The sequence below is a fragment of the Watersipora subatra genome, chromosome 7 (assembly GCF_963576615.1).
Source record: "Watersipora subatra chromosome 7, tzWatSuba1.1, whole genome shotgun sequence".
Lineage (NCBI taxonomy): Eukaryota > Metazoa > Bryozoa > Gymnolaemata > Cheilostomatida > Watersiporidae > Watersipora > Watersipora subatra.
In genome coordinates this window covers 1,524,215-1,551,952 of record NC_088714.1, presented here as the reverse complement: position 1 = coordinate 1,551,952, position 27,738 = coordinate 1,524,215, and the positions used below count along the sequence as shown (strand labels likewise).

The 27,738-nt window shown below is 37.9% G+C and overlaps 3 protein-coding genes across 5 annotated transcripts in view; 1 reads left to right on the top strand and 2 right to left on the bottom strand.

Annotated features, from left to right (window-relative positions):
- The first annotated feature begins 357 nt into the window (after nt 1-357).
- On the top strand, nt 358-12,162 carry LOC137401071 (glutaryl-CoA dehydrogenase, mitochondrial-like). The gene is made up of 8 exons (XM_068087421.1): nt 358-805; nt 921-999; nt 1,142-1,293; nt 1,490-1,660; nt 1,892-2,014; nt 8,558-8,749; nt 9,712-9,797; nt 11,755-12,162. Exons 1-8 carry the CDS (start codon nt 493-495, stop codon nt 11,929-11,931), a joined length of 1,293 nt encoding a protein of 430 aa, XP_067943522.1. The 5' UTR covers nt 358-492; the 3' UTR covers nt 11,932-12,162.
- LOC137401072 (acyl-CoA-binding domain-containing protein 6-like) lies at nt 12,114-19,781 on the bottom strand. Of its 2 annotated transcripts, none has more exons than XM_068087423.1 (4): nt 19,768-19,781; nt 13,646-14,041; nt 13,337-13,498; nt 12,114-12,511 (listed from the first exon to the last, which is right to left on the bottom strand). In XM_068087423.1, exons 2-4 carry the CDS (start codon nt 14,001-14,003, stop codon nt 12,234-12,236), a joined length of 798 nt encoding a protein of 265 aa, XP_067943524.1. In that variant the 5' UTR covers nt 14,004-14,041; nt 19,768-19,781; the 3' UTR covers nt 12,114-12,233. The 2 variants fall into 2 exon arrangements, with proteins under 2 accessions (XP_067943524.1, XP_067943523.1); XM_068087422.1 differs by lacking the exon at nt 19,768-19,781 and adding an exon at nt 19,692-19,765.
- Nucleotides 19,782-23,845: 4,064 nt separating this feature from the next.
- The window catches only part of LOC137401221 (mitogen-activated protein kinase kinase kinase 21-like), a 35,514-nt gene continuing 31,621 nt past the window's right edge, over nt 23,846-27,738 (bottom strand). For both annotated transcript variants that reach the window (XM_068087621.1, XM_068087622.1), the window contains 2 exons: nt 26,239-26,411; nt 23,846-25,558 (listed from right to left, as the gene is read on the bottom strand). In XM_068087621.1, coding sequence (XP_067943722.1) covers nt 24,215-25,558; nt 26,239-26,411 — 1,517 coding nt within the window. In that variant the 3' untranslated portion in view covers nt 23,846-24,214. The remainder of the gene's footprint in view (nt 25,559-26,238; nt 26,412-27,738) is intronic.

The window sequence follows — 27,738 nt, the reverse complement described above, 5'->3', positions numbered from 1 at the left end:
TATTTTAGTATTTACAACTATATAATGTACTTATGTTCCTGACACTTGCAAACCTTAAATAAACTATTGTCTTCCCAACCTTTTAATGTATTTTAATGAGAAGACAACATAACAGTTGTCTTATCATTAAAACTTTGGACGAGTGTACGCCGGTTGATTTGGGGGCGAGTAGTCTATTATGGGACGACAGGACTAGGCCAAGTTATCTCCAAGCGAATAGCATGGATTCTTTTTGAAACATAGTATTAAATAGTTCTATGATACATGCCTATAATAGTAGCGCGACGCTCTTACGAATACCCGGTCTAGAGGCGATTGTGCCTCGATACGCGCTAAGGCAATTCCATTACACAACGGCAAAGATAGCCAGATTTTTGTAAGAATATGTATTTGTAAAAAATGAATGCATCTCATGGTATTGTAGAAATTGGTAACTTTTTCACAATTTAGAGGTTTTGAAAATACGACTTTTATCGTTTTAAAACAAATAAAATGTTTGTGAACTGTGTCGCAAAACTTGGACGTAGCGCTCGGAATGCACTGCTCATTCGTAATGCTGCTCCAAAACAACCACTTGAGAAAGTTAGTAAGAGGTTTGCCTCTACCTTGCAATTCGATTGGAAAGATGCGTTGAATTTAGAAAGCCAACTCACAGAGGAAGAAATTTTAATGAGGGACCAGGTCAAGGCATACTGTCAGGAAAAGCTGATGCCGAGAATCCTGCAGGCTAACAGACACGAGCAGCCTGATCATGGAGTTTTGCAGGAAATGGGAGCTTTAGGATTTCTTGGTCCTACTATTACTGGTTTGTAAATTGGACAAATTACTTGTACACGTTTTATCAATATAAATATAACATTTATACTCTGTGCGTAATGATAAAAGTTTTCCATAAATTTGTTGATGCTATCAAACTTTAGGTTATGGCTGTGCTGGAGTTGGTTATGTTGCCTATGGTCTCATAGCAAGAGAAATTGAACGAGTGGACAGTAGCTACAGGTGAGGAATAATGGATAAACTAGATTAAGGTACCAGGTAAATTTGCATATCTGTATGATTTCATGAAATCGTACACTTAAATAAACATGAGTGGTTTGTTATTCATTTACTCAATGCAACTAAAAATAAACTATGATGACAGGTCAGCGATGAGTGTGCAATCGTCACTGGTCATGCATCCTATTAACACTTTTGGGAGTGACGCTCAGAAGGATAAGTTTTTACCAGGTCTTGCCAGTGGTAAACTTGTCGGATGTTTTGGTCTTACTGAACCCAACCATGGTTCAGATCCAGGTAAGCTAGAGTGGTTGAATGCTTGTTTGACGAAGTCATACATAATTGATGATTCCTTGTCGAAGGGTCAAATATATGTAGATTAGACAACAACCATGTGATATCGATATGAGTGTCAGCAAGTATGTTGGTAGTGCACGTCTAACAAGTAAAATCTTTGCATTCAAAGTGTTTGTCAGGGATTTGTTATGTGTAGGGGGGATGGAGACAAAGGCCAGTTGGAACCCACAAAAGAAATGTTATAGTTTGTCTGGCAGTAAGACTTGGATCACCAATTCTCCTGTGGCAGATGTTCTGGTCATTTGGGCAAAATCAGACCGTGATGATGGCAAAATTAGAGGTTTTCTATTAGAGAAGGGTATGCCAGGTAAGAATAGATGTTTGTCTTTTCTTGATTTGCTCATTAAGCTACACACTCAAAGAATTGATATGAAATACCAGTATTCTAAAAGAACATTGTTACCTGGCAGTCTCAAGCTGCCGCTGTTGCTAAAAAAGAGGGAATACTCATTAAAACCCCAGAACTTATGATATCAACTAATGTTCCTTAAACGTCACTTCATGACAGCTGACCATTGGTTTCTTATGGATGTAATAGGTCTGGAGTGCCCGAAGATAGAGGGGAAGATGTCACTCAGAGCCAGTGTCACCGGTATGATAATGATGGATAATGTGGAGGTTCCAGAGGACAACATGCTTCCTCATGTCAAAGGATTGGGTGGTATGTTCTACATCTCTCTTGCCTATTGAATGACCAAAAATTGTACATCTTGAACAATTACCGAAAAACCTCTAGTTGAACGCTACCTCTATTTGCACACTACCTCTATTTGACCACCACTATGAGAGAAGGGTTGAAAAATAGAGCGCTACACTATATTTGAAAGCCACCTCCATTTGACCGCCACTTCGAAAATCTTTGATCTTTATGAACCCATAATGTCAAGTGATCAGTAGAAAAGTGTCCACAAAATCGTATTGATAATTAATTGTTTACATCAACCTTCAATTCTCTCGTCGTCCAAGTCGAAAGCTTGTTGCTTTTTTCCATTACAACCTGAAAAGCAACACCATAGAAATAATTAATAACTGTCTCAGGCTAATAGTAGTTTCTTATTTAAGACGGTCTTGCTATTTCGAAGTGTATCTATATAAAAAACTGTTTACAGTTTTGGACCAAAGGATGCGTTTAGCGAACAAAACTTATACGCGTTGCATTTGTGCTAAATGCAATGCGTGAATGTTTTGCTCTGCCAAAAAATATTTGGAATCTTATATCGACTAGTTCAGCAGTGCAGAAAAAAAGTTGAGGTCAGAAGACATTGTGGAAGGTATAGGACAACCAGAAGATGTTCGTTCCATTGCAAGGAACAATCGGAATGCAGCTATCTGAGCAAGCGATGCAAATTTTTTTGTTTTAAAAAGTTAATTTTTGTTTCTTCATGTAATATGAGTATGATTCATTTATGTCACTTTTTCATGAATATATATTTGTAGCATTTGATAGATTATTATTATTATTATTATATAACTTATCTATTTACAGATTTTTGGCACATTATTTGATAGCATCATTGCGGTAATCTGATCTTACAATTGATCGACGCTCGTAACTCCTCTTCTATTGCACATAAAAAGCTAGTTTTGGCTGCAAACTGTAGCAAACATATCAATGAGTTCAATGAGCTTTTATGCAGCATTAGTAAATATAAATATAAAATAAAAATGTTTTCAAATTTAGACTAAAATAAAAATTGAAACTCCAGCAAAATGCAAAGCAGGACACAGGCTATAATATCATCACAGATGAATTGCAAACAATATATTTCAATTGGTAGAGATATTTTTCGGTTTCTCAATGCATATTTATTAAGAGATATTTGAGAAGTTCGAGGTAAGTTAGCAGATTTATTGCATCCAAAAAGCCTTAAAGGTTGACTTGCAACAAAATTCACATTACAGTTATTTGGTATCAAAAGATTCACCATGTCTTAATCTGCTGTGTTGTAGGTGCAAAATATGTGGAAATGTGATTACAAGCTCAAAAACGAACAGTTAATCACCGCCATCACTGAACTGCCGTAAATTGGAATCAATTTATTTCTCTGACGTAGTCAAACGATTTTGCTGCATTTTCACTTTTCACAGTGAAGAAGTCGTGTGTGTGAATCCCCATTCTTGGCTGAATTTAGCAAACTCCGATGATGTGAATTGTGAACCATCGAGCATCAAGAGCACATGTAACTTACTTACTGCTCTGTTCTTCTACGGATGTCTTCAGACATCTTGGGCCAGAATATTGCAGCCCTGGCTCTCCGCACTGTGGCCGCTGTTCCTTGATGGCTGGTATGCAGTTTGTCCAAGCTCATTGATTTAGAATGAGCTGGAATAACCAACCTTGGACCTTTGTAAATGACCCCGTCAATCATGGCCAGTTCATCTCTGAATGCATAGTATTCTTTCAGTGGTTCCGGAACATCTATTGTCCTGGCTGGCCATCCTGATGTGATCATTGACTGTAGCATGCTAAGTGTTAGATCATCCTTGGTGTTCTGTTGATATGTAGTTTCACACACAGGGAGATCTCTCTTGGGGTTTTGTACTGTCAGATCCAACATGAAGGTCCTCAGTTGGTTAACCATGAAGATCGGTTCATCTGGTACCCCTGTTGTGTCTGCCTCGTCAACAAGGGCTCTTGATAGCATATCCGCAGTGACTTGCTCCACACGCGGTTTGTAGAGTACTTTCAGGGATATATTTATAGAGCCAGTAGCATAAACTGGAGCCTCTTTAGTGCCCTGTTTAGGGGTTTTGTGAAGATCTGTTCCAACGGACTGTGGTCGGTATGCACTGTCACATCTGGATTACTGAACACATACTGGTCGAACCTCTGCATTCCATACACTATGGCCAGTAAATCAAGTTCAATAGGCATGTAATTCTTCTCGCTTGCCGATAAACTTCTCAAGCTGTAGCACACAGGTTGATCGTCCTGCAGGAGTACAGCTCTTAGCCCATCAGTACTTGCATCTGTTTGAATGACCACCGGTTCATTAACTTGAAAGTACTTCAGTCAGGAGGCATCTATGATAAGACGCTTTATTCGATCGAAAGCTCTGGTTTGATCTACTCCCTAAGTCAGTGTTTTTCACTCCATCCATCTCAAAATCTCACATTCCGCTGAGCAGTTGAGTATGAACTTGGCCAAATAGTTTACATGACCCAGAAATCGACATACTTCATCGCTGTTGCTAGATGCCTCCATGTCTTTGATCACTCTGATTTTCTTCGGAACAGGTTTTACACCGTCAACTGTAATAATGTGGCCAATATTATATGGTAGCTCATCTAGGTGGAATCTACATTTTTCTTTGCTAAGCTTCAGATTCACTCTTCTTGCTCTTGTCAGCAGTCTATCGAAGTTGGCGTTGTGGTCCTGCATTGCTTCATTGTGAGTGGATCCTTTCCCAAATAAGAGTATATCATCTGCTACCGCAGTGACTCCCTTGAGACCATCAAGTGCATCTGAGAGTCTTTGGAATTCTACGCGGCACGAAGACAAACCAAATGGCATTCTCAACCACTTGTATTTTCCGAAGGGTGTCCAGAATGTGGTAAGGTCAATCAGTTTGATCTGAAGGAAGCCGTCTTTAGCGTCACAAAGTGAGAACACTTTAGCCCCATCAAGCTCACTGGGTACATCATCTAAGGTAGGCATAGGAAAATGATTGCGCTGTATGGCCTTGTTGAGATTAGAAGGGTCCAAGAAGACTCAAGGTACCATTGGGTTTGCGGACAGAGACATTGTTACTTATCCAGACAGCTGGATAATCAACAGGGGCAAGAATTCCTATCTTGGTGTATGAGTTTAATTCTTCTTTCAACTCATTTACCAAAGACAGCGGAGTTTTTCAATTGGGACTCTGGTGTGGTACAGCAGATTCATCTAGTTCAATCTTGTACTCGCCTGGCAGGCATCCGATACCAGTGAATACATCTTCGTAACTGCCCAGAATATCTTGCAGATTGCTACTACTCACTAAATTGACCATTCCTCTTTGACTGAGATCAGACCAAGTTTCAAAGATGCATCTAGAGACATAAGACTGTGATTTGGTTGCTTATGAACTAGAAAGTAGAGATCTGTTCCTTCTACCTGTATAGTGCAGCCACCTAATGCTGTTGTCGTGGAACCATCAAACTTATGAAGCTTAGGGCGATTGTTGTCGCGCTTAGGTTTGCCAAGATCAGCGTAATCTGTGAACTTGAGAATATTGCAGGATACTCCTGTATCTAGCTGAAACCTGGCCTGTTTGCAACTCTCACCAGAAAGTGTCCTCATGTTTGATATAAGCTTTCTGTTTTTACGAACTATTTGGACACATAAAAGAGAATCATCTGAATCGTCGTTCTCTTCTTTGACTATCTGCACACTCTTAGATCTGCATTGAGATTTATAGTGATTATACTTGTGGCAACTGTGACATTGTTCTCCAAAAGACGGACATTTTCTCGGGGGGGGGGGGGGGGGAGGTGTAAGATAAACCACAGTTACCACAAAGACTTTTGTTCGTCTTCTTGCGAGCGGACCTTAAACTGGATTCTTCATTAACTTTGGTAAAAATTGCCTGGTTCTGCTTAGAACGCATACTCCTAGGTCGAACAACTTGAACAGATTAATCTGACTGTATGACTGCCATATCGTTCTTTGAATTCTCCGCTACTCTATATTTCTTGATTGCTTGTTCCCGGCTCAATCCTTGCTCACCACCAGCATCATCAAACAACTTTCTTCTGAGTTGATCATCACTTATGCTCAGCAACAGTGCTTGGAGCATAAAATCATCATACATTGCCTCAAGCTGGCATTCTCTTGCCACTTTGTGCAATGCTGTGACATTTTCATCAATGCTCAGGACACCCTGTTTGGTAGAAAGAAGTTGATGTCGCTTGACCAATTTGTTCGATCCTCGGTTGCAGAAGGCATCAAACTTGGTGACTACATCAGCATAGACTTCGTTGGATTGCCCACCTTAGAAAGTGAAAGATTTGAAGATGCCTACACCACGAGGGACTGTGCATCTGAGCATGATTTAACTTTGCTTTCAGAATTTGATTTCTCAGCAGCAGTTAGGAAAAGATCAAATTCTTCTTTAAATCTGGTCCATTGGTCGGAGAGATCAGAGCCATCTTTTATGAGTTTTGGAATCAGAAAGTCAACACTCATTTTGCTGACTTGTTAGGCTTTGTGGGTACAGCTTCAACTTCAAAATCAGTGGTATCAGTGTCACTCAGTAGTGGGGGTAAGCTGGTGAAATTAGATCGTATTAGTTTGATAATTCTTCAGTTCCTCACTTGGAGTACCATGTTTGTTTATGATTGTTCGTTGCGAGTTGTTGGTTGAAAATTTAGATTGTTTGTTTCAGCTCTTTATAATGTAAGGTGCACTCAACATACAGGAGTACAGTACTGTAAACAGAAAATAAACAATATTACCAGCACTGCTAGTGATTGCACATAACACAAGTAAGCTAACAGACAGGTTATCAACATGGCCATTCACATAGTTTCAGCTCATATAATAGGAAAAATTAATCTACTGCAGCAAACTCAAACAAAACATTATGGTTTGTGCAGCTCACATTCGTGTCTCTTTCCCATTTATGACAGTTTCTAGACTGACATGACTGCCCCGCTAGTGAACCACATAAACATCCTGTAACAATAAAACAAATGTAATAAATGTCTATCATATACTATATTTCATTCTAACGCGTATCTATTGAAAGCTTTCAGTTTGAGATAATTTTACTTATTAGTAGATGTATTCATGAGTACTAAAATTATTACCGTTAGTTTAGAATATATATAAAAATACTCAAAGTTAATGATGAATTTACCTCTATTCTCCTATCTTTCTCTGCAGCATAACGCTGCTGACGCCTGTCAGCTTTAACCATAACCTGTCTGCCCCAATCTTTAATCACCTGACGCTCAGAAAACCTTGAGTCACCTTCGCTAAACTGAGCATTGTTACAATTCTGTTGTTCGTCGATAAAACATGTCGGTGCAGTAATTCAGTAAAATAACGATGTCAATTAAATCAGTAAATTAAATGTCGATGCATGTAGCTACTAGAATCCACTACTAGTCGATGCGCGTGACTAACTAGTAATAGAGTAAAATCCCTAACAATGAGAATCTTCGAAATCACAGACAGCCCGTTTTTCGAGCGATAACATTTAATATGACCTATATAAAATTTTGGGTTGATGATTGGCAAAAGAAAAGATCTTATATTTATCGCTCATGGACTCTTTTCCCGTGTATCACTCATTACGTCACGAATGATGCACCCGCTCGAATCTGAGCTTTTTACAAGATGGCCTGGATATATCGCTGGACAAGGTTAGTCTATAAAGATAAAAAATGACATCAAATTGTAGCTGACATTTTAGCCTTTTATTGGTCTTAATTTCATTAAATCAACCTTTTTGATGCAATCACATCTTTAATATCGCTTTGCCAGAAAAAGAGAGCAAAATATAAGCAACATTTTTGTCTCCCGTAAAAGGGCTAAATTTATTTTCCAAAAATTCTGACGAGCCATTTGAAAAATACAATGCCAACCTCTATTTGAACACCACCTCCAATTGACCGCCACTATAGAGGAAATGTTGAAAAATAGAGCACCATGGCGTTCAATTAGACATTTTACGGTATTTCACTATATTCATTTGTGTATTCATGATTAAATGTATTTTTAACACACGGATTTTTTTGCATTGTTTGGCACCAATCAAGGTGCGTCTGAAGGCGTGTTTACACAAATCAATAAAAAGTTTTAAAATCAATATTAATTAGTAATTACTATGCATACATGTACACAGCATGTAGCTAAAGAGTGACTCTCTTTTGTGTTTACGCTGATGAGAGGTCAAAATAGAGTGGATATTGATGTTGCGTTTCATTGGCTAAAATGATGACCCATTATTAGAGTTTTGAGTTGGTTTGGCGTAAAGTCTTTGCAAAAAACTTGTTTCACATCATAAACACTGTAAAAGCCTTTCCAACTCCAACTCTCTCGCTGGAGACAACTTCGACAAATCGTTTTGGTATAAATGCACCTTTACAAAGGAGACTCCAATGGCCTAATAGTTCAGAGACTGATATGTGATGAATCGTAACCCTCCCATTTTTATATACAGTAAAGATTATCAAATCAATCTACCGCTAGTATATTCCAACACAATGCTCATTTTAGGTCCATTTAGCTGTCTCAACAATGCCCGCTATGGCATTTCGTGGGGAGTAATGGGTGCTGCCGAGTTCTGTCTCGATGCTGCCAGGCAGTACACAATGGACCGGAAGCAGTTCAATCGTCCACTTGCTCAAAATCAGCTGATCCAGAAGAAGCTAGCTGATATGTTAACGGAGATTTCGCTTGGCCTCCAAGGTATGTTTTAATCAGACCATCTACCTGAGCATCAATTGTTCAAATGGCTCCGAATGAAGTATTTCCCAGCCAACAGAGATGTCAGACATTGCCGCAAATCTATAATTGTGCACTTTTGATGTTGAAATTTCATCCAATATTTTGAGATTTTGTACAAATCGGTGACACACAGACCTCTGTATGCCAAGTAAGATTAGAAATATGTTCGATTTTTTGGTAAAATTACAAAGTCTTTTACAATCAAATCGCAACAGAATGCAATTTCTTTTTATATTTGGTTTTAAATTTTAACAATTTATAATTATTTTAATATGCAAAGTAATTTCCAATATACCAGAGCCCGAAATTTACAATCTTGTTAGTAAAAGTCAAAAAGCTAATAAAAAAGTTAAAATAAAACGGGTAATTAATAAAAATTATTGAATTTCCACCACTCATTTTTCGACCAAACCTAAAGTAAAGTAACAATAAAAAACTATCATTACTGATTATTATTATTTCTAGTTTTTACATATATATATATACATGTATATAATTAATACCTTTATGTTTAGTCTTTTGTATAGTTTTTATAATTAACCGGTTTTGATGCTGTATGTAACTAAATGAAATAAATATTCATCACAGTGTTTGAGCTGTTGAACGAGTTTAACAAAACACAACGTATACTTATAAGAATATCTGCTTCAGCATTGATCTCATCATATGAAGCAAATATTGGAGGTACTAATATTTTAGTATGACTAAAAATTCATATAGGTTGGTTGATTGTCGTCTTTAAATTGTATAGGCTGACATAACTTAAAAACCTTTGCTTCGAAAAGTTATGTCAGCCTATACAATTTGAAGACGACAACCAACCAACCTAGATAAGCTTTTAGTCATAGGTGTTTAAATATTAGTAAGCCTTTGCCTTGAAGCTGGCATTTCCTGCTTTCACAAGCGATTGGAAATTTTTTCAGGCTCTCTACAAGTAGGGCGACTGAAGGATCAAAACTTGGCTGTACCTGAAATGATTTCCCTCATCAAAAGAAATAACTGTGGGAAGGTGAGCTTCGTATTCAATTGTAATAATTGCATTTTGGTCTCCATCAGCATGTGCTTCGGCAGAGCTGCTCTGAACACACTCCATCAGTTGGGCATAACTAGTGGCACACCCCTAGGCTAGTATGAATTAATTCAAACTAGACTTGTATGACAAGAAACAGGTTTGTGTGAAAATTAACGAATTCAATACATTATGGATTTCTTCTGCCTACTTAGTAGTCGTTGAAGGTTTATAAAATACCTACTCTTATGATCGTCATTCGAGTTTGTCTACAGTAATACTGTATATCGCTACTTTATGGTTCAGCTTTCGCGGCTTCAGTACTTCACAGGGTAAAAAACTATTCATTAACAATTTAAAAAGATCAATAAATAAAATACAAATAAGCTAAAATCTCTCCTACTCTCGCCCAGTAAGATCCCCACAAGGATCATTGTGATAACCGTATCCGCGGCTCACTGTTTTTCGTGTTACGCTTCTAGTATAAAAGTACTTGTGACACCCTTTATCATGCCTCATAAAAGCCCTCGACCTTCAATATTGTCTACTGAACAAAAGAAAAAGAGGAAAATGCTTACGATTAATGAACAAGTGACTTTGTTAAATACAGGTTTGAGTTTGTTAGTTTCTATTATTGCGGGAGTCGTCGGTCCTGGTTAATCGTGAAAAATGAGGGATTACTGTATTTGTGAAGCTAACTGCCCCTCATTAGATAGGTACCTGAAATTAGACTTATCATTGGATAGTTACCTGATATTAGACTTATATCATTGGATAGTTACCTGATATTAGACTTATCATTGGATATTAGACACCTAATATTAGACTTATATCATTGGATAAGTACCTGATATTAGACTTATATCATTGGATAGGCACCTGATATTAGACTTATCATTGGATATTAGACACCTAATATTAGACTTATATCATTGGATAGGTACCTGATATTAGACTTATATCATTGGATAGGTACCTGATATTAGACTTATATCATTAGATAGGTACCTAATATTAGACTTATATCATTAGATAGGTACCTGATATTAGACTTATATCATTGGATAGGTACCTGATATTAGACTTATATCATTAGATAGGTACCTAATATTAGACTTATATCATTAGATAGGTACCTGATATTAGACTTATATCATTGGATAGGTACCTGGTATTAGACTTATATCATTGGATAGGTACCTGATATTAGACATATCATTAGATAGGTACCTGGTATTAGACTTATATCATTGGATAGGTACCTGATATTAGACTTATATCATTAGATAGATACCTAATATTAGACTTATATCATTAGATAGGTACCTGATATTAGTCTTATATCATTGGATAGGTACCTGGTATTAGACTTATATCATTGGATAGGTACCTGATATTAGACATATCATTAGATAGGTACCTGGTATTAGACTTATATCATTGGATAGGTACCTGATATTAGACATATCATTAGATAGGTACCTGGTATTAGACTTATATCATTGGATAGGTACCTGATATTAGACTTATATCATTAGATAGATACCTAATATTAGACTTATATCATTAGATAGGTACCTGATATTAGTCTTATATCATTGGATAGGTACCTAATATTAGACTTATATCATTAGATAGGTACCTGATATTAGTCTTATATCATTGGATAGGTACCTGATATTAGACTTATATCATTGGATAGGTACCTGGTATTAGACTTATATCATTGGATAGGTACCTGGTATTAGACTTATATCATTGGATAGGTACCTGATATTAGACATATCATTTATCACCAATTTGGTTTTGGAAAATAATATTTCAATTCAGACTGCAATCTGCTTTAAACATCTTTCCTCAGAAATCAGTTTGTAGACAGGTTTGTAGACAGGTTTGTAGACAGGTGTAATTTGTGTATTAAGGCAGCTCATATGACAAAGTGATTTATTGGTGACAGGCTTTAGAGGCAGCAAGATTGGCTAGAGACATGCATGGAGGCAATGGAATTGTTGATGAGTACCACGTTATACGACACATGGTCAACTTGGAGACTGTAAACACCTATGAGGGTACTCATGATGTCCATGCTCTCATTCTGGGCAGAGCCATTACTGGCCTACAAGCTTTCTTCTAGTTGTCAGCAGTTAGATGTTCCTAATTTCTAATCTGGTTGGAATCTCTTTGCATCGCTATTCACGTGTCTGTGTGCTGTTTTATATTTTGTAAAGGCAAGTATTGTGACCGTGAGCTTTGCGCAAAATAAAACCCTGACGTTTGAAATTTCTGAGCATAGTACTATTTTTATAATACTGCGGGTTTTGCTTTGTTTACTGTATTTGAAATAAATATATACATTTATGATGAATAGTTTGACATTGATTGAAAGGAGGAAAAGAAGTCTGTAACATACACTAAAGGGTGGTAGTGTTATCACTATCATACAGGTTTCTTTTGCAGCCGAGTCAAAATGTATGACCGCAAGTCTTCATCTTCAGCTAATTCATAAGCAGTAAATCCTTCATTGTCTCGGATATTTGCGTCCAACCCATTATCTAGTAAGAGCTCTGCAACCCTATTGTGACCACAGGCTGATGCATAATGTAATGGTGTCTGTCCATCGAAGTCACGAACATTTACATCAGCACCTCGTTTCAAAAGTAGCGCTGCTGTGTCCAAATGTCCGCGATCAGACGCCCAGTGTAAAAGAGACATGCCTACAAGCACCAGAGATCGGAGACAATATGCACACTAAAAGTACAGACTGGCAGATAGCAACCTGACGATGAGATGATGTAGTGATGCTGTGCCACTCCAGCAAGAATGGGTTAATATTGACGCAGCTCAAAGTGCTGCTATAATATAAAAATTAAATTAACAGCCTTAGAAGAGCTTTTTATTGACCAACTAGATGCTGCCAGTTTTAAATATACATTTACCTTGTACTGCTCTTAGCAATGGGTGATAGATATATTTCCAATACTTTACTAAAAGATTTGCAAGATTAAGTACTACAGCTGTCCAGTTATCATGGGTAAATGCTACTTACTAACTTTACTAACCTACACAGTTTCAATGTATTTGTTAAGATAAAAACAGAGGGATGAACATCAGCTAGCCAAAAGTGACTCATATTTGAGTTGAGCATTATTGCACCTCTAATCAGCCATACTCAAGTCACTGATCACCTAGCAGGTAATCCATACAGCTGTTGACTGGCCAGTTTATTGAATAAGTCCAAAATCTTAAGATATGACTAACAAACTGAACTACAATGTATTATTCATAAAGGCAAATCATTTCTAATATAACCAATAATAACAACAATGCCAACCTTTCCAAAATGGGTGAGATTTTTTTGAACATTTACAGAGATTACCTATAGTAGCTTGTATCTACTAGCAACATGTTTTCCTGTATCATAAACTTCGTCTATTCAACATGGCACGCCTGCATATCTTTAAATATCAACTGGAGTCTGACAAACATTATCACTTGTGTGTAATAACTCGAACATATACTGGTTTGAAGCATAGACATACCTGTCTCGTCCAAAGAGTTGATAGTCACAGCAGAGCTATCTAGGTACTTGGAAATATGAAGCGTGTCACCTTCTATGCACCAGTCAAACACTGTCTTTTGATCATCGGGCACAACGCCTTCACCAGAAACCAAACAGCTAACTCGTGCACCACCCGTACCACCTTAAAATATCATAAATGACAAATGCCTGTGTAGACAGGACCCTGAAGGACCAAAATGAGCCAACGAATGCTTTTGGAGATACCTGCATAGACCAGTTTATCTGTTCATATGCTCTACACTTCCACAGACTTGTATTTAAATCTCACCTGATTTAGCCTTGTCGGTATTACCGTCAGCGCTCCTCCAACTTGGATCTAAATTGAAACATTTCTCAATATACTGAGTTCTAGCATCCTTTTTTGGCAAGTCTTTGATAGACATCCATGCATCCCATTTTTTTCTCGCCTGAGGTTCGAATAATCCAGGTCGTTTGGTGTTGCAAGGACCAAGCGTTACTTGTTTAAATCGTGCATAAAGGTATAGGAGATCATTATTAGCAACCTGTCCTTTGGCTATAATCTGTGGTAGATATGATGCGGCTTGATTAAAATCATCTTCTGAATCATCGATATCATCCAGGTAGTCGCTATCACTGCCCCTAGTATCGTGCTCTCCACACTCCATAACTCATATAGTACATATATCTACTAAAATGCGCGTATCTGCAAAAAAAAACATGTTAATAACTGTTCTTGTGATGTATTACAAAGAGATAATGTCATTGCAAAAAGTCTATTATGAATAGATGTTGGTAATACCCAATCAGAAGCTCAACAAATAATTGATAACAACACAAAGGAGCTAGGAGTAAACTGTTAACCTGATTTCATCAAATTTATATCATATTCACAATTAGGGACAACTTATGCTATCAAAATACTTGCTGGTGTGTCACCCACATTTAAACAGCAAATTTAAAAACCACTTACATGTTTAAAAATTGGAATCAGTTTTCCATTTCAACTTGTAAACTCTTTTTGGTGTTTACTATTTTATTATGCATCTGGTTTATCTATTGCCTGCGGAAATTATAATTTTAATATTCAGGCCTACAGGATTACCAGTGTAAGTTGTGACCATCCAAACAAATAATTGATGCAATCACAAATTAAAGGCTGCGACACCAATCATTCAAAGGGTCATACGAGTACCTCTAAGGCAAATAATGGAAAGAACAAAGCCTCACATACTTTGACATAAAATAACACATTCACCTACAGAGGGGTTCTAGTGCTTGGACAGATATAACCTCTTGATGAAAATGAAAGGGTTATCTGAAACTGAACGGCGTGTCTGTTGGCCTAATGGTCTTGAGTGCAATGAGTAAAGTTTTTCTTTATGACATTTTTGCAGGGTAGGCAAAAATATCAATATTTTTAAAAATATAATATCACTGATATATATCATGATATCTATTGATATTTTTGTTATTTTTGATATTTTTCAAACAAATGACATTTTTGAAAAAAATTTGAAGCTAGGTTGAACTTGTATGATGTTTACATTGTGATTGGTGTATTTTATAGGTTGTATGGGACCAGTCAGCTTTTTTGCCTTGAAATCATAACCTCTATTTATCATAGCATGCAAGTATATATGTGGAGACCATTTCACAGTTTTAACTACTGCGCTCTAGGTAATTATGTTCTGTCAGTTGCTGTAGTTCTTTTGAAGGTATTAAACAAAAAGGTGTTAACGTGACCACAAGGTTAACTAACGGCAGTCACACATGTAGATTAAAGAGTTCCAATACCTTTACATACAGTAATCAAAACAAAACAAATATTTATTAACACACGACAACACACCTACTGATCCTCTTGCAATCAACAATTAAGTTAGACAGCTGTTAGCTGCACTTTTTAGCATTTTATCTGGAGTCTTCCATATTCTAATAAGCGATATGCATTTGATCAATTTTAGTCACAGTACCCTGGAACAACCGATTGCTGAAAGCCAGTTCTGCTTTCCCCTATCAAGCATAACAGGTGTTCTAGAACTTAATGTTTATCAAAAGTACTGCGAGTACTACGGCTTATAATGGTCATGTGAGCAAAATTGGATCATTGATGACTGACTGAGGTACTAACTGGAGGATGTGGTTTTTCAAGGTTGTTAAGAACAAGAATAGTCACATGACACGGTATGAAAAGGTACTGTGAGGAAAGATGCGCAGATATTTAATAAGATAATAGCTGAGTGAACAGATTTGAGAGACCCCAAGACGCAAATACTAAAGGATACTAATCACAAATACGATATAAAATAGGCACATGGAACTGCAAGTAAATTTTTGCGCATGACTACTTCAAACAAAGATTTGAGAGGGTTTATTTTCAACAGCAAATAGGCCTATGTATATTGTCTTCAACTTTTCATTATTCTGTTTGAACTATTCTGAAAAATAGAAAATCAGCAACTCGGGAATCACTAAGATCAAATCAAAGTGTGATAACCAATGGGAAAACTCATATATAAATGAACAAACAAGTTAAACAAAACATATAACGAGACATTCGCAATAATAGGGAGAATCATAGGTTCTGGAATGACACTAAACAAAACTAAATGCCAATTTTTAATGAAATAATTAATATCTTTAGAATCAAAACCAGCAACAAAGGTATATGCTAGAACGAGGACAAAATTTTTAGTATCGAGGAAATGTATCATCCTAGTGATAAAAAAATCTCAAGTTTTCTGGATATGATAAATCATCTACATAAATTCGATCAATACAAAACAGATTTGGAGGAACCATAATGGGAAATTGGCAATAAGAATGTGACTTGGGCATGGGAGAAAATCACCTGAAAAGCTTTGGGGTATTCAAACAGGAAATAGCCAAGACCCAGGCACTAAATATACTGTGAAAGCTAGAAACAGATTAACCACACATTTAAACCACTATGCGATAGAAGCAGTATTTCTACAAGAAGCCAAGTATGCACAATCATAAAAGAGTCTCATGCTTCACTTGAATATGTGAGGAATTTGATTTGTTTTTCCTGTTTGATATTCATTTTGAACAGATCATTGAAGGCTTAAACAATTATTAGAAGGCACCTGCTAATCATGCCCCTCAAATGTCAATGATTTGAACAAAGGTTGATGAAATACAGTTTCAGCATATTTGACACCCTAGAAATGTTGTGACCAGAATCACCATTAAATTGTTACATGAGAGAGCTTCGGACATCCACTTGTGTATGTGAACATCAACGTCGCACAACTCTACACAGATTCAGATCTGAAGTGACGGCAAAGAATGATGACACAAAGATTCTTTCTTATCAACACAAATGCGCCCTGCCACCATCCAGCAATACCAACAGTCTGGATGAGTCTAACATTATGAGTTTAACATTGGAAACCCTAGCCAAGACTTACAGACTGTTACTGCAACAACACAACTGCTAACAGTTTAGAAGACGAGCAGATTAAACATCAGAGATACGTAAGTGCATCCATTTCCTGCCACCACTTTTCTTCAACATAATATCTGGAACTATCAACTATTGTAACTCGACGCTGTGAACCACCATAGTGTAACTTTTTAGAGACATTCTGCTTTTAGTAAAAATTCACTTTTTTGTTTGCTACTGCGCTTATATCACTTTTCATTTAATAAAAATAGGTATTAGCCACTTCTACCATCTACCCTGTCTCTTATCACTGCCATTCATTCATTATATAAATACCTAGTGGCTGTTAAACATAAAACTTTGACAATAACAATTAGCAGTCAATATCTGATGAGCTGATACCCTTATAACAAGCTATCTAGCTTGAGAAATAACCTTTTGCACTCTTAGTAAGCCTTACATATCCCAACTGAGCACTCAGAAGACTAATCAACTTGACTGAAACACACTAGGCAATCAATTTCCCAAATATAAATCTACCATGCTTGAATCGAATTTGATTCACAACTCCATAACACTGTGTCTGTAGAAATTTTTTAAAAAACTCATAAGACAGTAATACATGTTTTGGCGGATGCACTGAATAGACGAGCAAGGGAATTCGATAAAGGGCACAGTGCCAACGAGGCAAGAAAGGAGTGCTCATAGCAAGTTTTTGAGACAGTGAATATGGGGTACTTCAAAAAATCATGATTCAAGGTGACCACGACATGATTTACCACTGTGCGATCAAGGTAGTTGAAGATGGGTGACCTAAAAAAGCAAGTCGTACAGAGAAGAGTTGTGGTTGTATTAAAGAGAGAAAATTGACAACAAAACCTCAGTGGTTATGAGAGAGAACAAAATCATTCTAACGAAATACCTAGTGCAATCTGCGTAAGGCCAGATTGCACTAGGTATGGGTTCGATTTCGCCTGGGCTCCAGGTCTAGGCGGAATCTCACCAAGAGTCCTCAGAGAACTGGCTGACATCCTCGCTGTGCCTCTTACCACTTTCTTTTAGCTGTCTCTGGACAAGGGTTCCATTCCTGCAGACCGGAAGAGAGCAAAAGTATGCCCCCTATACAAAAAGGGTGAACGTCACATGCCAGCCAACTATCAACCAGTCAGTTTGAAATGCATCACCAGCAAGATAATGGAGCACATAATTACCAGCCAACTCATGGGTTTCGGCGGAGAAAATAACATCTTCCACCCAAATCAACATGGCTTTCGCAAAAATCATGGGTGTGATAAACAGCTGAGTGAACTGGTGACTGATATTGCGTACAATTAGGACAATGGTCTGAAGACAGATGCCTGTGGGCTAGATTTCAGCAAGGCGTTTGACAAGGTCAACTACAACAAACTGTTGTTAAAACTGGCCCAATATGGGGTTAGTCACCAGGTCATTTCTTGAGCAGGACTTCCTGAGCGATCGCACACAGAGAGTGGTTGTAGAAGGGGAGGAATCTGCTGAGGCTGCAGTGACATCTGGTGTGTCTCAAGGCTCTGTGATCGGCCCAACACTTTTCCTATATTACATCAATGATCTGCCGGACAGCCTGAGCTCGCAATGCAGGCTGTTTGCTGATGACACCATTGTGTACAACACCTCCAACAATGTTTCATCTCTACAGGCCGACTTAGATAAACTGGGAGAGTGGGAAGACAATGGGATATGGAATTTCATCCTGCTAAATGCCAGCTCATCACCTTTTCCCGGAAGAGTGTTCCCACTGATAATCAAGTCTACCTGCACAACACCACTATACCCCGAGCTGAAAGCATCAAATACCTTGGTGTGACACTCGACCATAAAATTCAGTGGCAGTCCTATATCAATGGCACCGCCACCAAAGCGAACTCCGCCTTGGGTTTTTGCCCCGACATCCTCACAACATCAAAAAAGATTAAAGTGACTGCATACAAAGAGCTTGTGCATCCTTTGCTGTTATCTGAACATTTGCTGAAATATCTGATAGAAAGACCCGTACCAAAAATCTCCTCCAGCTGCTACCACTATCCAAACATCGATACGAGAGACGTCTTAAGATCTTTAGTCAATATCACCACTCAAACTCGATAGTGCTGGATCGATACATCAAGCGTTCTAGTTTCTGCTCATCGCGTATACATTTGCACCAGTACTTCATACCACAGTCCAACACAGCTACACCATCAGTGCTCATTCTTTATTCGTACAGCAAGAGCATGGAACTTATTGCCGTTCAATAGCAATATTTTGGTGCCGCCTGACACCTAGTTTGCGCGCATTGTACTATAACTCCAACTTTGTTGCCGACCGGAAAAGATTAAATCAATACTGACACAATGTTTCGTAAGTCACAGCTTTTGCTGGTGCTGGAAACTGCGCTGACGCAGGTGAATACGCAGGCCACAAAACTTGTTTATGATCAAATTAGGGACAACACTTATTGGTGAGGTTTTGACGTTTTATCGTCATTTCCTGTTATAAGAGATGTACATGTATCTTTAAATTTTAGGGTCTTACCTCAGATCTTACCTCAGATAATTTAGAACACTCTAAAAAACTACCTAGTGGTATAAGGGTTTTGAGTGCCTCATTGTTGATAGATTTGGTTATGAATACTTTATGTAGCCAGCTATGGCTGTAATCAATGATATACAGCCCCAACTGGTGGGCTATATATCATTGCTGTAATTAAGATTCTGTTAGTAAAAGCAAGTAAACATGTAAAATGCAATTCTACCAAGAAATAGCTGTTAACTAATTTCTTCAATCTTCGAGCCTTTGGCATTATTTAGAGTTTCAACAGGCTACTGACATTTGTATTTGTCTATGTGAGCTTTTTATTACAAATATTTTAAAACAACAAACTCAATAATATTTAATTTGCCGTAATACTAAAATGAGTTAATATTACCAGACTCTGACGAAGTACTGTATACAGTACATACATGCAATTTATGTATATCGTTCAAACAAGTTCGCAAGCTTACATGGTATTTTGAAACGAACGCCGAATAAACCGTGCGTCTGGGCATGAGTGTGAGAAACCGGCTCGTGTTTGTATTTCGCCGAAATGAACTCAAAGCACAATTACATGCGAAACAGGTGTTTTTACGAGAAATGACAACTCCACATGTTTTTGTTGATATTGGGTCATTGACAAGCTTTTCAACCCACTTGTTTAAAAATACCTCGACTTACTTATAATGCGTGAGTGATTAGTAATATTAGCTATTACTGGCTATAAGTGCTCAAGCTGTAATAATTAGGCTCACACAATCATTCTCTTGGCCTCACCAATAACTTACTTTAGACAACAAATCAGCGTTTTATTCCGTGGCCCAACAATATGTAGCTTAAACTGATATATTTGATGATTATTTGTAGTAAACAAACTCTCATTCACCTAGCGCCTATGGAATAGCCATGAGATCATCATCGTATTAACGCCAATATAATAGCTTAGTTAGTGATGCTTGTTTATATAACCAATGCTTGTAGATTGCACTGATGCTGCCTATGAATCACATTGACCATTTTAATCCTTTTTTGTGTATTTTTAGCTAAGCTAGAGAGATTCATAGCACTTGCATTGCCATTTTGCAATAAATTGTATTTTTGTTTATGTTATAGCCAACAATATATAAACTCTGCTGATTTGTACTAAACCATTGTTATACCAAGCTACTCTGCTAGTCGGCAGCATGTAGTTTTTTAATATTTACGCTTTATCAACAGTCATAGTTTGACATAGGAGTGATCAAGTCTTTTTACTGCCTTACCTGAGTAGAAGGCCAAAGAGGTATGCAATTTATATTATTAGCAATCATTCATATAATTGTTGTAGCATTTGCATATTATAGAACTTATATATTTTACTGATTTTATATTGCTTCTATAAACACATGCCAAAATATTTTATGTCATTATGTTACGCTTTTATTTTAGTTTTCACGGTGTGGGTTCCAAATAAACAATATGAACCTGAATCAGTTGGACTCAGTTCTTTAAACCCGTAAGGACAGCACATTATTTGCTGTAAAATTCTGAAAAATTCATATGGATGAAAAGCATTATAAACTATAAGTATGATTTACCATGAACAAAATATCTGTGTGATTGACTTGTGTGTGCGTGTTTGCAAAGATTTTGCAAAAAAATTTTGTGTGTCAGTACTCAGTTGGTACAGCCCACAAAATTACTTATAAGGACCTGACTTACTTTAAAGTCTGCCGTCACTAGGTTGCTGAACAGCTGACCCAAAAGCGCGGACAGAAGTGAGTTGAGTCATGGTGTGATTAATGCAAGGAATTCCCTTACACAATGACTCCTACGCAATACAAATAGTTGATTATTCTTGCACCTTTTGACTATGTTATAAATGTGTGATTAATTAAATAGCTTAATATGTAAGGTTTAGTCTAGATCTCAACGCAATCTTAATTATTGCAATATTAGGATAGTGTTCAGTATTAAAGATGTATTCTATTCTGAAAACCAGCACGTCATTACACAAGTAATAAAGTTCTACAATAAGTAAGAATACTAACAATAATATAAGCTAAACTCCCAAAACACTTTAAAACAGCTGTAGCCTAATGCTCCTAAACTGGTCTCGTATGTCTACAAAGAGGTGTATGCAAGAGGATGAAAACTTGCAACTGTTCTATTTTACAGATGTTTCTATTAGCCTGTGAGCATGTATTCAGACCTATTCAGAGCATGTTTCAGACTTGTGTCTAGATGTAATAGGGAGGTTGATATATGAATAAATGCTGTCTTTGGGTACATCATCTGTTTGGTGCTGGGCGAGTAGGAGATGATGTCATCATGGAGCGATTCGCCTTCTTCGAGGAGGTCAGCACTTGTATATATCAAGGAACCTGTACTGGATTACGGGGGGGGGGGGGGGAGGGAGGGAAAGATTATAAGTTCTTGTCGTTGTCGTCATCCGGCAGTGGCTTATACATATGATTATCTCCAGTATCCTCTGGCCGATCAATTGAGGCCTCTTTATTCATGGTTTATTGTTTCCACAGGAAGTTTTTAAACCACTTCTAGATAAATATATGATGATAGTTTGTTCGTTGAATATTGAGTATATCTCTGGTAGTCTAAGGATTGAATTCCGTTGGCATCTGAATTGGTTCATATTTCTATACAACGGTGTTAAGACAGCCTTTTTCGATATGAAAGGGAAGGTGATGATTTTCTTAAAAAGATTGTCCCTTGTGGAAGAGACTTGAATTTGCTTTTATGAGCCAGAACCCCAACATCAGTTAAGGCACAGTAAACCTCATGTCGAATGTATTGGCTGGCAATCAGTGACCTTCAAGCTCATGCCTGGCCCTCTTCTCCTGAGACGAAAAAGCAGGGCTGACAGTTGTCTAGTCAGCACCTCCCATGGATTTTACTAACAGCTATCTACCTATTCATCCTATGCTGATAATTGTGTAGACTGCATTATATAACCATTTATGTTTTATGTTATATCAGATTAAACAACAACTAATAAACTGGCTTGGTGCCATAGTATCTGTCACAGTGATACAGTAACTTATGAATTGATGCGATAGCCCACAAGGTAATGCAGCAATTCACAATGTGATACAGCAACTCACAACCTGATACAGCAACTGACAATGTGATGCTTAGTAACTTTCAATGTGATATAATAATTCACAAAATCATATACTGGTAACAATTTTTAGTATTACTAGTCTGTACTCATACCTGCCAACTCTCACGCATTGGGCATGAGACTCACGCAATCACCCCAAAGTAAAAATGAAAATGCGTGAGAAATGCGTGAGATTTTTGCCCCAATTTCCACAATTTTATATGTACTATCATTGATACATCAATTGCCCCAAAACCAAATCTCACTCATTGCCCCACTCTTGGGTTGGCAGGTCTATCTGTACTGGTGTGGAAATAAAAGTTTAGAGTATTGTTAAAATTAGGAAATAGGTTGAAGTTTCGATAATTTGCTAAGCTTTGCAACTGGATTACCGCAGGCAATCAGTCAAGTCAATCAGTTAAGTCAATCAGTTAAGTCAATCAGCTAAGCCCAATCCGGTACTGTCTCATGCTGTACCTCACAACCAATAGATTAGCTATTATGTTGGCTATGTCAGCAGTCTGTGTGCGGCGGATAGTAGTGAATCATTCGGGGAAAAATACTACACTAAATATATTTGTCACTGATAAGAGTGACAATTCAGGAATTAAGCCCACTTTAATAAGAAAACAGATGACTACTGCCATCTACATTGGAAGTGTTTAGCCTCTAATTCATTTCCCCTTAGAGAGTTTATATTGTAACATTATCAAGCTTATGCTACATTAAAAACAAGAGTTAGGAAAAATACCAATCATTTGTTATCACAAGATGCCTAAGCTCTAGGACACCTTGATTTGAATTAGAAATACAAATAATTAACCAGTTTTGATATTGGAGTAACTTCTATCCAACAGTCTGAATGTAAAGCACCAAGTGATGTCAGAGGTTGATTATAAACACTATAATGACAGGCCTGAGAGATTGGGAGGTCTGTGAGGCAACCCAGCTAACTCACCAATACATTCAGCCATACACTATCATATTTGAGCAATTTGTCAGCGCTATAAGTACATCTCTAATTAGTAATTTGTTGAGCGCATATCAGACTGACAAGTTGAACAATGGCTCGTGGTGCATTGAGATTACCATACATAATCTTTTGATATTTGACTGAATTACAATTCAAATCTGATTCTTTTATTTTGTGTTTGCTAAACAAATCATGATTACAAGCATGCTGAGCAGAAGGCAAATCTTTTGTACGGGAGGCTCAATGTGTTTGATCTATAACCCGCCTTATGATTAAATTTGTGGCACATAGACTGAAGCATACATCTTGCACGAATTTACCTACATGCTTGACATAGAGATGTCCGCTCCAAAAAGTGAATAAGAGATCTAAGGAGTAGAGTAGTATCAAAAGATGTAGGGAGTACGCAACTCCAAGCATATTTTATCACAAGCTTCAACACCTATAAAAACTTGTAACAAACAAGGACAAGGAATGAGTCAGCACTCAAACTGCATTTGAGTAAATTGAGACATTTGAGCTTCATACAAATATATAGTCAATATAATATTAGCAACCAGTTATATAATTTTACTGTGCTCTGACCCCTTCAACAAAAGGTTATTGGAAGGGTAACAGTAATGTCAGATTGCACAAGCGTACCAACGATGAAAGTATAAGCACAAACTTGCACCCATTTGTATTATAGAGCTGACAACTCATGAACTATAAATTTATCTGTTTATACTGTAAATTCTATACATAGCTATGGTGACCTCTGATATGGTCAGAGCATTAACATAACCTAGCAACCAAAGATATATAAAATCATAAAAAGCGATCCAAGGTCTCCGTATTATTTTTATCAAATAAAATCTGCACTAGGAGTAGAAGGAACATGCAAAGGCCCGGGACACGGTTTCGGCGGTAAGCTAGGTTTCCTGTCTGCGATGGGTGATGCTTTTTCATCTACCTCTTTTGAAAGCAAAGTTATATGGTGGCGTGCATTAGGAGGAGGACTACCACCCGGAGAAAACCTTGTCCTCATCAAATCCTCACTAGATTGCGGAGTACCTGCCTGGCTTCGCGACAAACGAGGTTGCATCTTTGGCGGCCCCGGTGCAGCACAATTTGGCTGATGCTTTATATCTAATCTCGTGGGCCTCGGAGGACGAGGAGGTGGTTCATCTGGTGGCTCATTATCTGTCCAGTGCACATTTACATAATCATTAGCTTCACTGCCACTACTGCTTAGGTTCGCAGAGCTTGGGGAATTGTGCCTATTCGGAAGAGGGGAGGTGAGATGATACTGCGCATATAATTGCTGTGAGCCATGATGCATAGAACTGGGGCTGTAATGGGGACTAGATTCACCGTAATTAACCCTACTGAAACCAGGACTTGTGGTTATAGAATAACTCGGACGCCCTCTGGATGTGTTAGAGTTGCGAGGAGTTGTATTGCGCTCAAAAACGCTGCTGTTGCTTTCAGAAGAAGTTTGACGAGACGCCTGTCGACCTACGCTAGAATTCAGTGGCTCAGTCAGTCTTACGTAAGTGCCAGCTTCGTTGTCGGAATCTTCCGAGTCATCGTCATCAGCAGAAACCTTGCGAGTAGGCAATCGCACACTTTCTGTGCTTGCTTTTACACGGTCTATACTGCAGTCCCTATTGAAGTTTCTCTCGACACTTATTTCCCGTCTCCTATGTAGATTAATTTCACTCCTCGTTCTGTCTGTACTTTTTTCTCGACGTCTGTCAGCACTGGCTGCATTCCTATCCACACTCACTCCTCGCTTGTCTCTTTCACCACTAATATTTCTTTTACGCTTGTCTTTAGTAATAGTTGAAATGTGATAGGAAGTCTGAGTGGGTTCTACACTGACAGCCCTCCTAGGGTGTACATTATGAGCGCTATGGTCCGAGTCAACGCCTCCATTCATCTGCAGGTTAAGCAAATCAGTATTTAGCGGTGGCCGCTGCTTTGTATGCACACCATTAAATGTGTTATGAGGTCTGCCGCTGGCACTCGTAAAGTCATAATGGTCAGTTTCTGGTAGGTTCTGTGCGGGTATGATGCCATCCCTAACAGCTGCATAATATGCATCGCGTCTCTGAGGCTGTTTCTTATTGTGCTCATCAGAAGAGCTGCTGAGGTTCGGGTGTATAGCTGACTTGTTAGCTATCCTCACATCAAAGCCTGCTGCCACCTACAGGAATACAATACTGTAGGTGATACTGAACATTGACCAAGAGAATAGAAGATGCTTGGATTCCCATTGAAATTCCTCCCATTACTTCCATAAGCGCCATCACTGGCACCCAAGAAAGAGATTGTGGAGCACTCAGAGGAATTCCCACAAGGTAATCAGCTAATTAACCCCACAACTTAAGAGTTTGAGGCTACACTAATACAAAAAAAACGTACAATGGTCGATGACTATACTCTACAAGGCTGCGAGAGTGCAACAGTACTTGACTTTGACAGAATTTTGTGCCTACACCGACATGGAGGAAAGGTAGACAACCATCTATTCATATGTACGTAGAGAACAAAGCCTTAGAAATATTCGTTGTAGTTCGGTTACCAATATCGAGGAGATTAGCTTATTAAAATGTTAACCATGTGACGGTCAGCCACAGACCAGCTATAATACTTCATTGCTGAGTTTGTGAATATTGCAAATCGTGCCATAGACATCTTATATGGATGCATACTCACTGCAGCTAGCATCATAGACATCTTATATGGTTGCATACTCACTGCAGCTAGCATCATAGACATCTTATATGGATGCATACTCACTGCAGCTAGCATCATAGACATCTTATATGGTTGCATACTCACTGCAGCTAGCATCATAGACATCTTATATGGTTGCATACTCACTGCAGCTAGCATCATAGACATCTTAGATATAGCATTTGTTGTTTTTTGTTTCATCATGGCCCTGCGAAGGCTGCCACCACTCGGCTTCTGATCAGACTTCTGCTCCGTCTTATGATCAAGTTTGTTACAGTAGGTAGGTACATATCTAATTAAGCCTTCTGACTCTGCATTACCTGTGACAAATATGAAGACCGCCAATAACATATAAATATGTATCCACTTCACGCCTGAAAATAAATAACTGTGACAACAATGAGGTGTTTCATGCATTTCCACACTAAACATGGTCTCCATCTGTGTAACATAAACATAACCGCTAGCCAAGTTTATAGTGCTTGAGTAGCTCATGCTAGATTGAGTTAATTTTTGCAGTGAACGAATAATGAATCTTTTTGTACTATAACTCCTAAAATACTGGTGAATGTTTGTCATTCGACTGAGGCTATTTTGACAAAGTTAAAACAAGTAGACTAAATGACAGATGGATCCGGTATAACCACTAATAGCATAAGACTGTGACCCCTACAAGTGTCTACAATCATGGCTAACATTGAGGATTCTGTCTAAGAACTCACTACGGCCATAGGATTCTATCTAAGAACTCACTACGGCCATAGGATTCTGTCTAAGAACTCACTACGGCCATAGGATTCTGTCTAAGAACTCACTACGGCCATAGGATTCTGTCTAAGAACTCACTACGGCCATAGGATTCTGTCTAAGAACTCACTACGGCCATAGGATTCTGTCTAAGAACTCACTACGGCCATAGGATTCTGTCTAAGAACTCACTACGGCCATAGGATTCTGTCTAAGAACTCACTACGGCCATAGGATTCTGTCTAAGAACTCACTACGGCCATAGGATTCTGTCTAAGAACTCACTACGGCCATGGGATTCTGTCTAAGAACTCACTACGGGCATAGGATTTACCCTAGCTTCAAGCGCTCACTTTTCTGACCAATATGATAGCAAACCATTGGGACAGGATCAAGTTGCAATTGTTTTCCTTATATTAACTTGTGTAGAAACAGAAATAATACTAGAATCATGTGCAAACATAGTGAGTGAGCGCCTCTGAATACTTGTGCATTATAGGCAGGACCTGCGAGTTTGGCAGCACAAATTCGACTATTTTTATACATTTCATTGCTTGAGTATAAATCATGACTCACTTTTGCTTAGTGTTTTGCTATTTATTTTTTATGCTAAAATGGCTGCTGATATAAAATGCGCGTCGAACAAAGAATGATTGCATGACCAAATAAAGCTGTGCATGGTATAGAGGGAAATATTTTAACGATGCGCAGAAAAAAACAAAGTAATGATTTCTCGACACTTTCAACACAAACAACTCTTAATGACTTTAATAGTTGTCATCTATTTATCTAGCCAGCTAATAGAGTATCTATAAGTGTCTAATGTTTCTGGCTAATGAACTGAGAGGTTAAAGTTCAAAGATTTACTATGATATGTTCCTGACACTAAGAAAAGAGCTG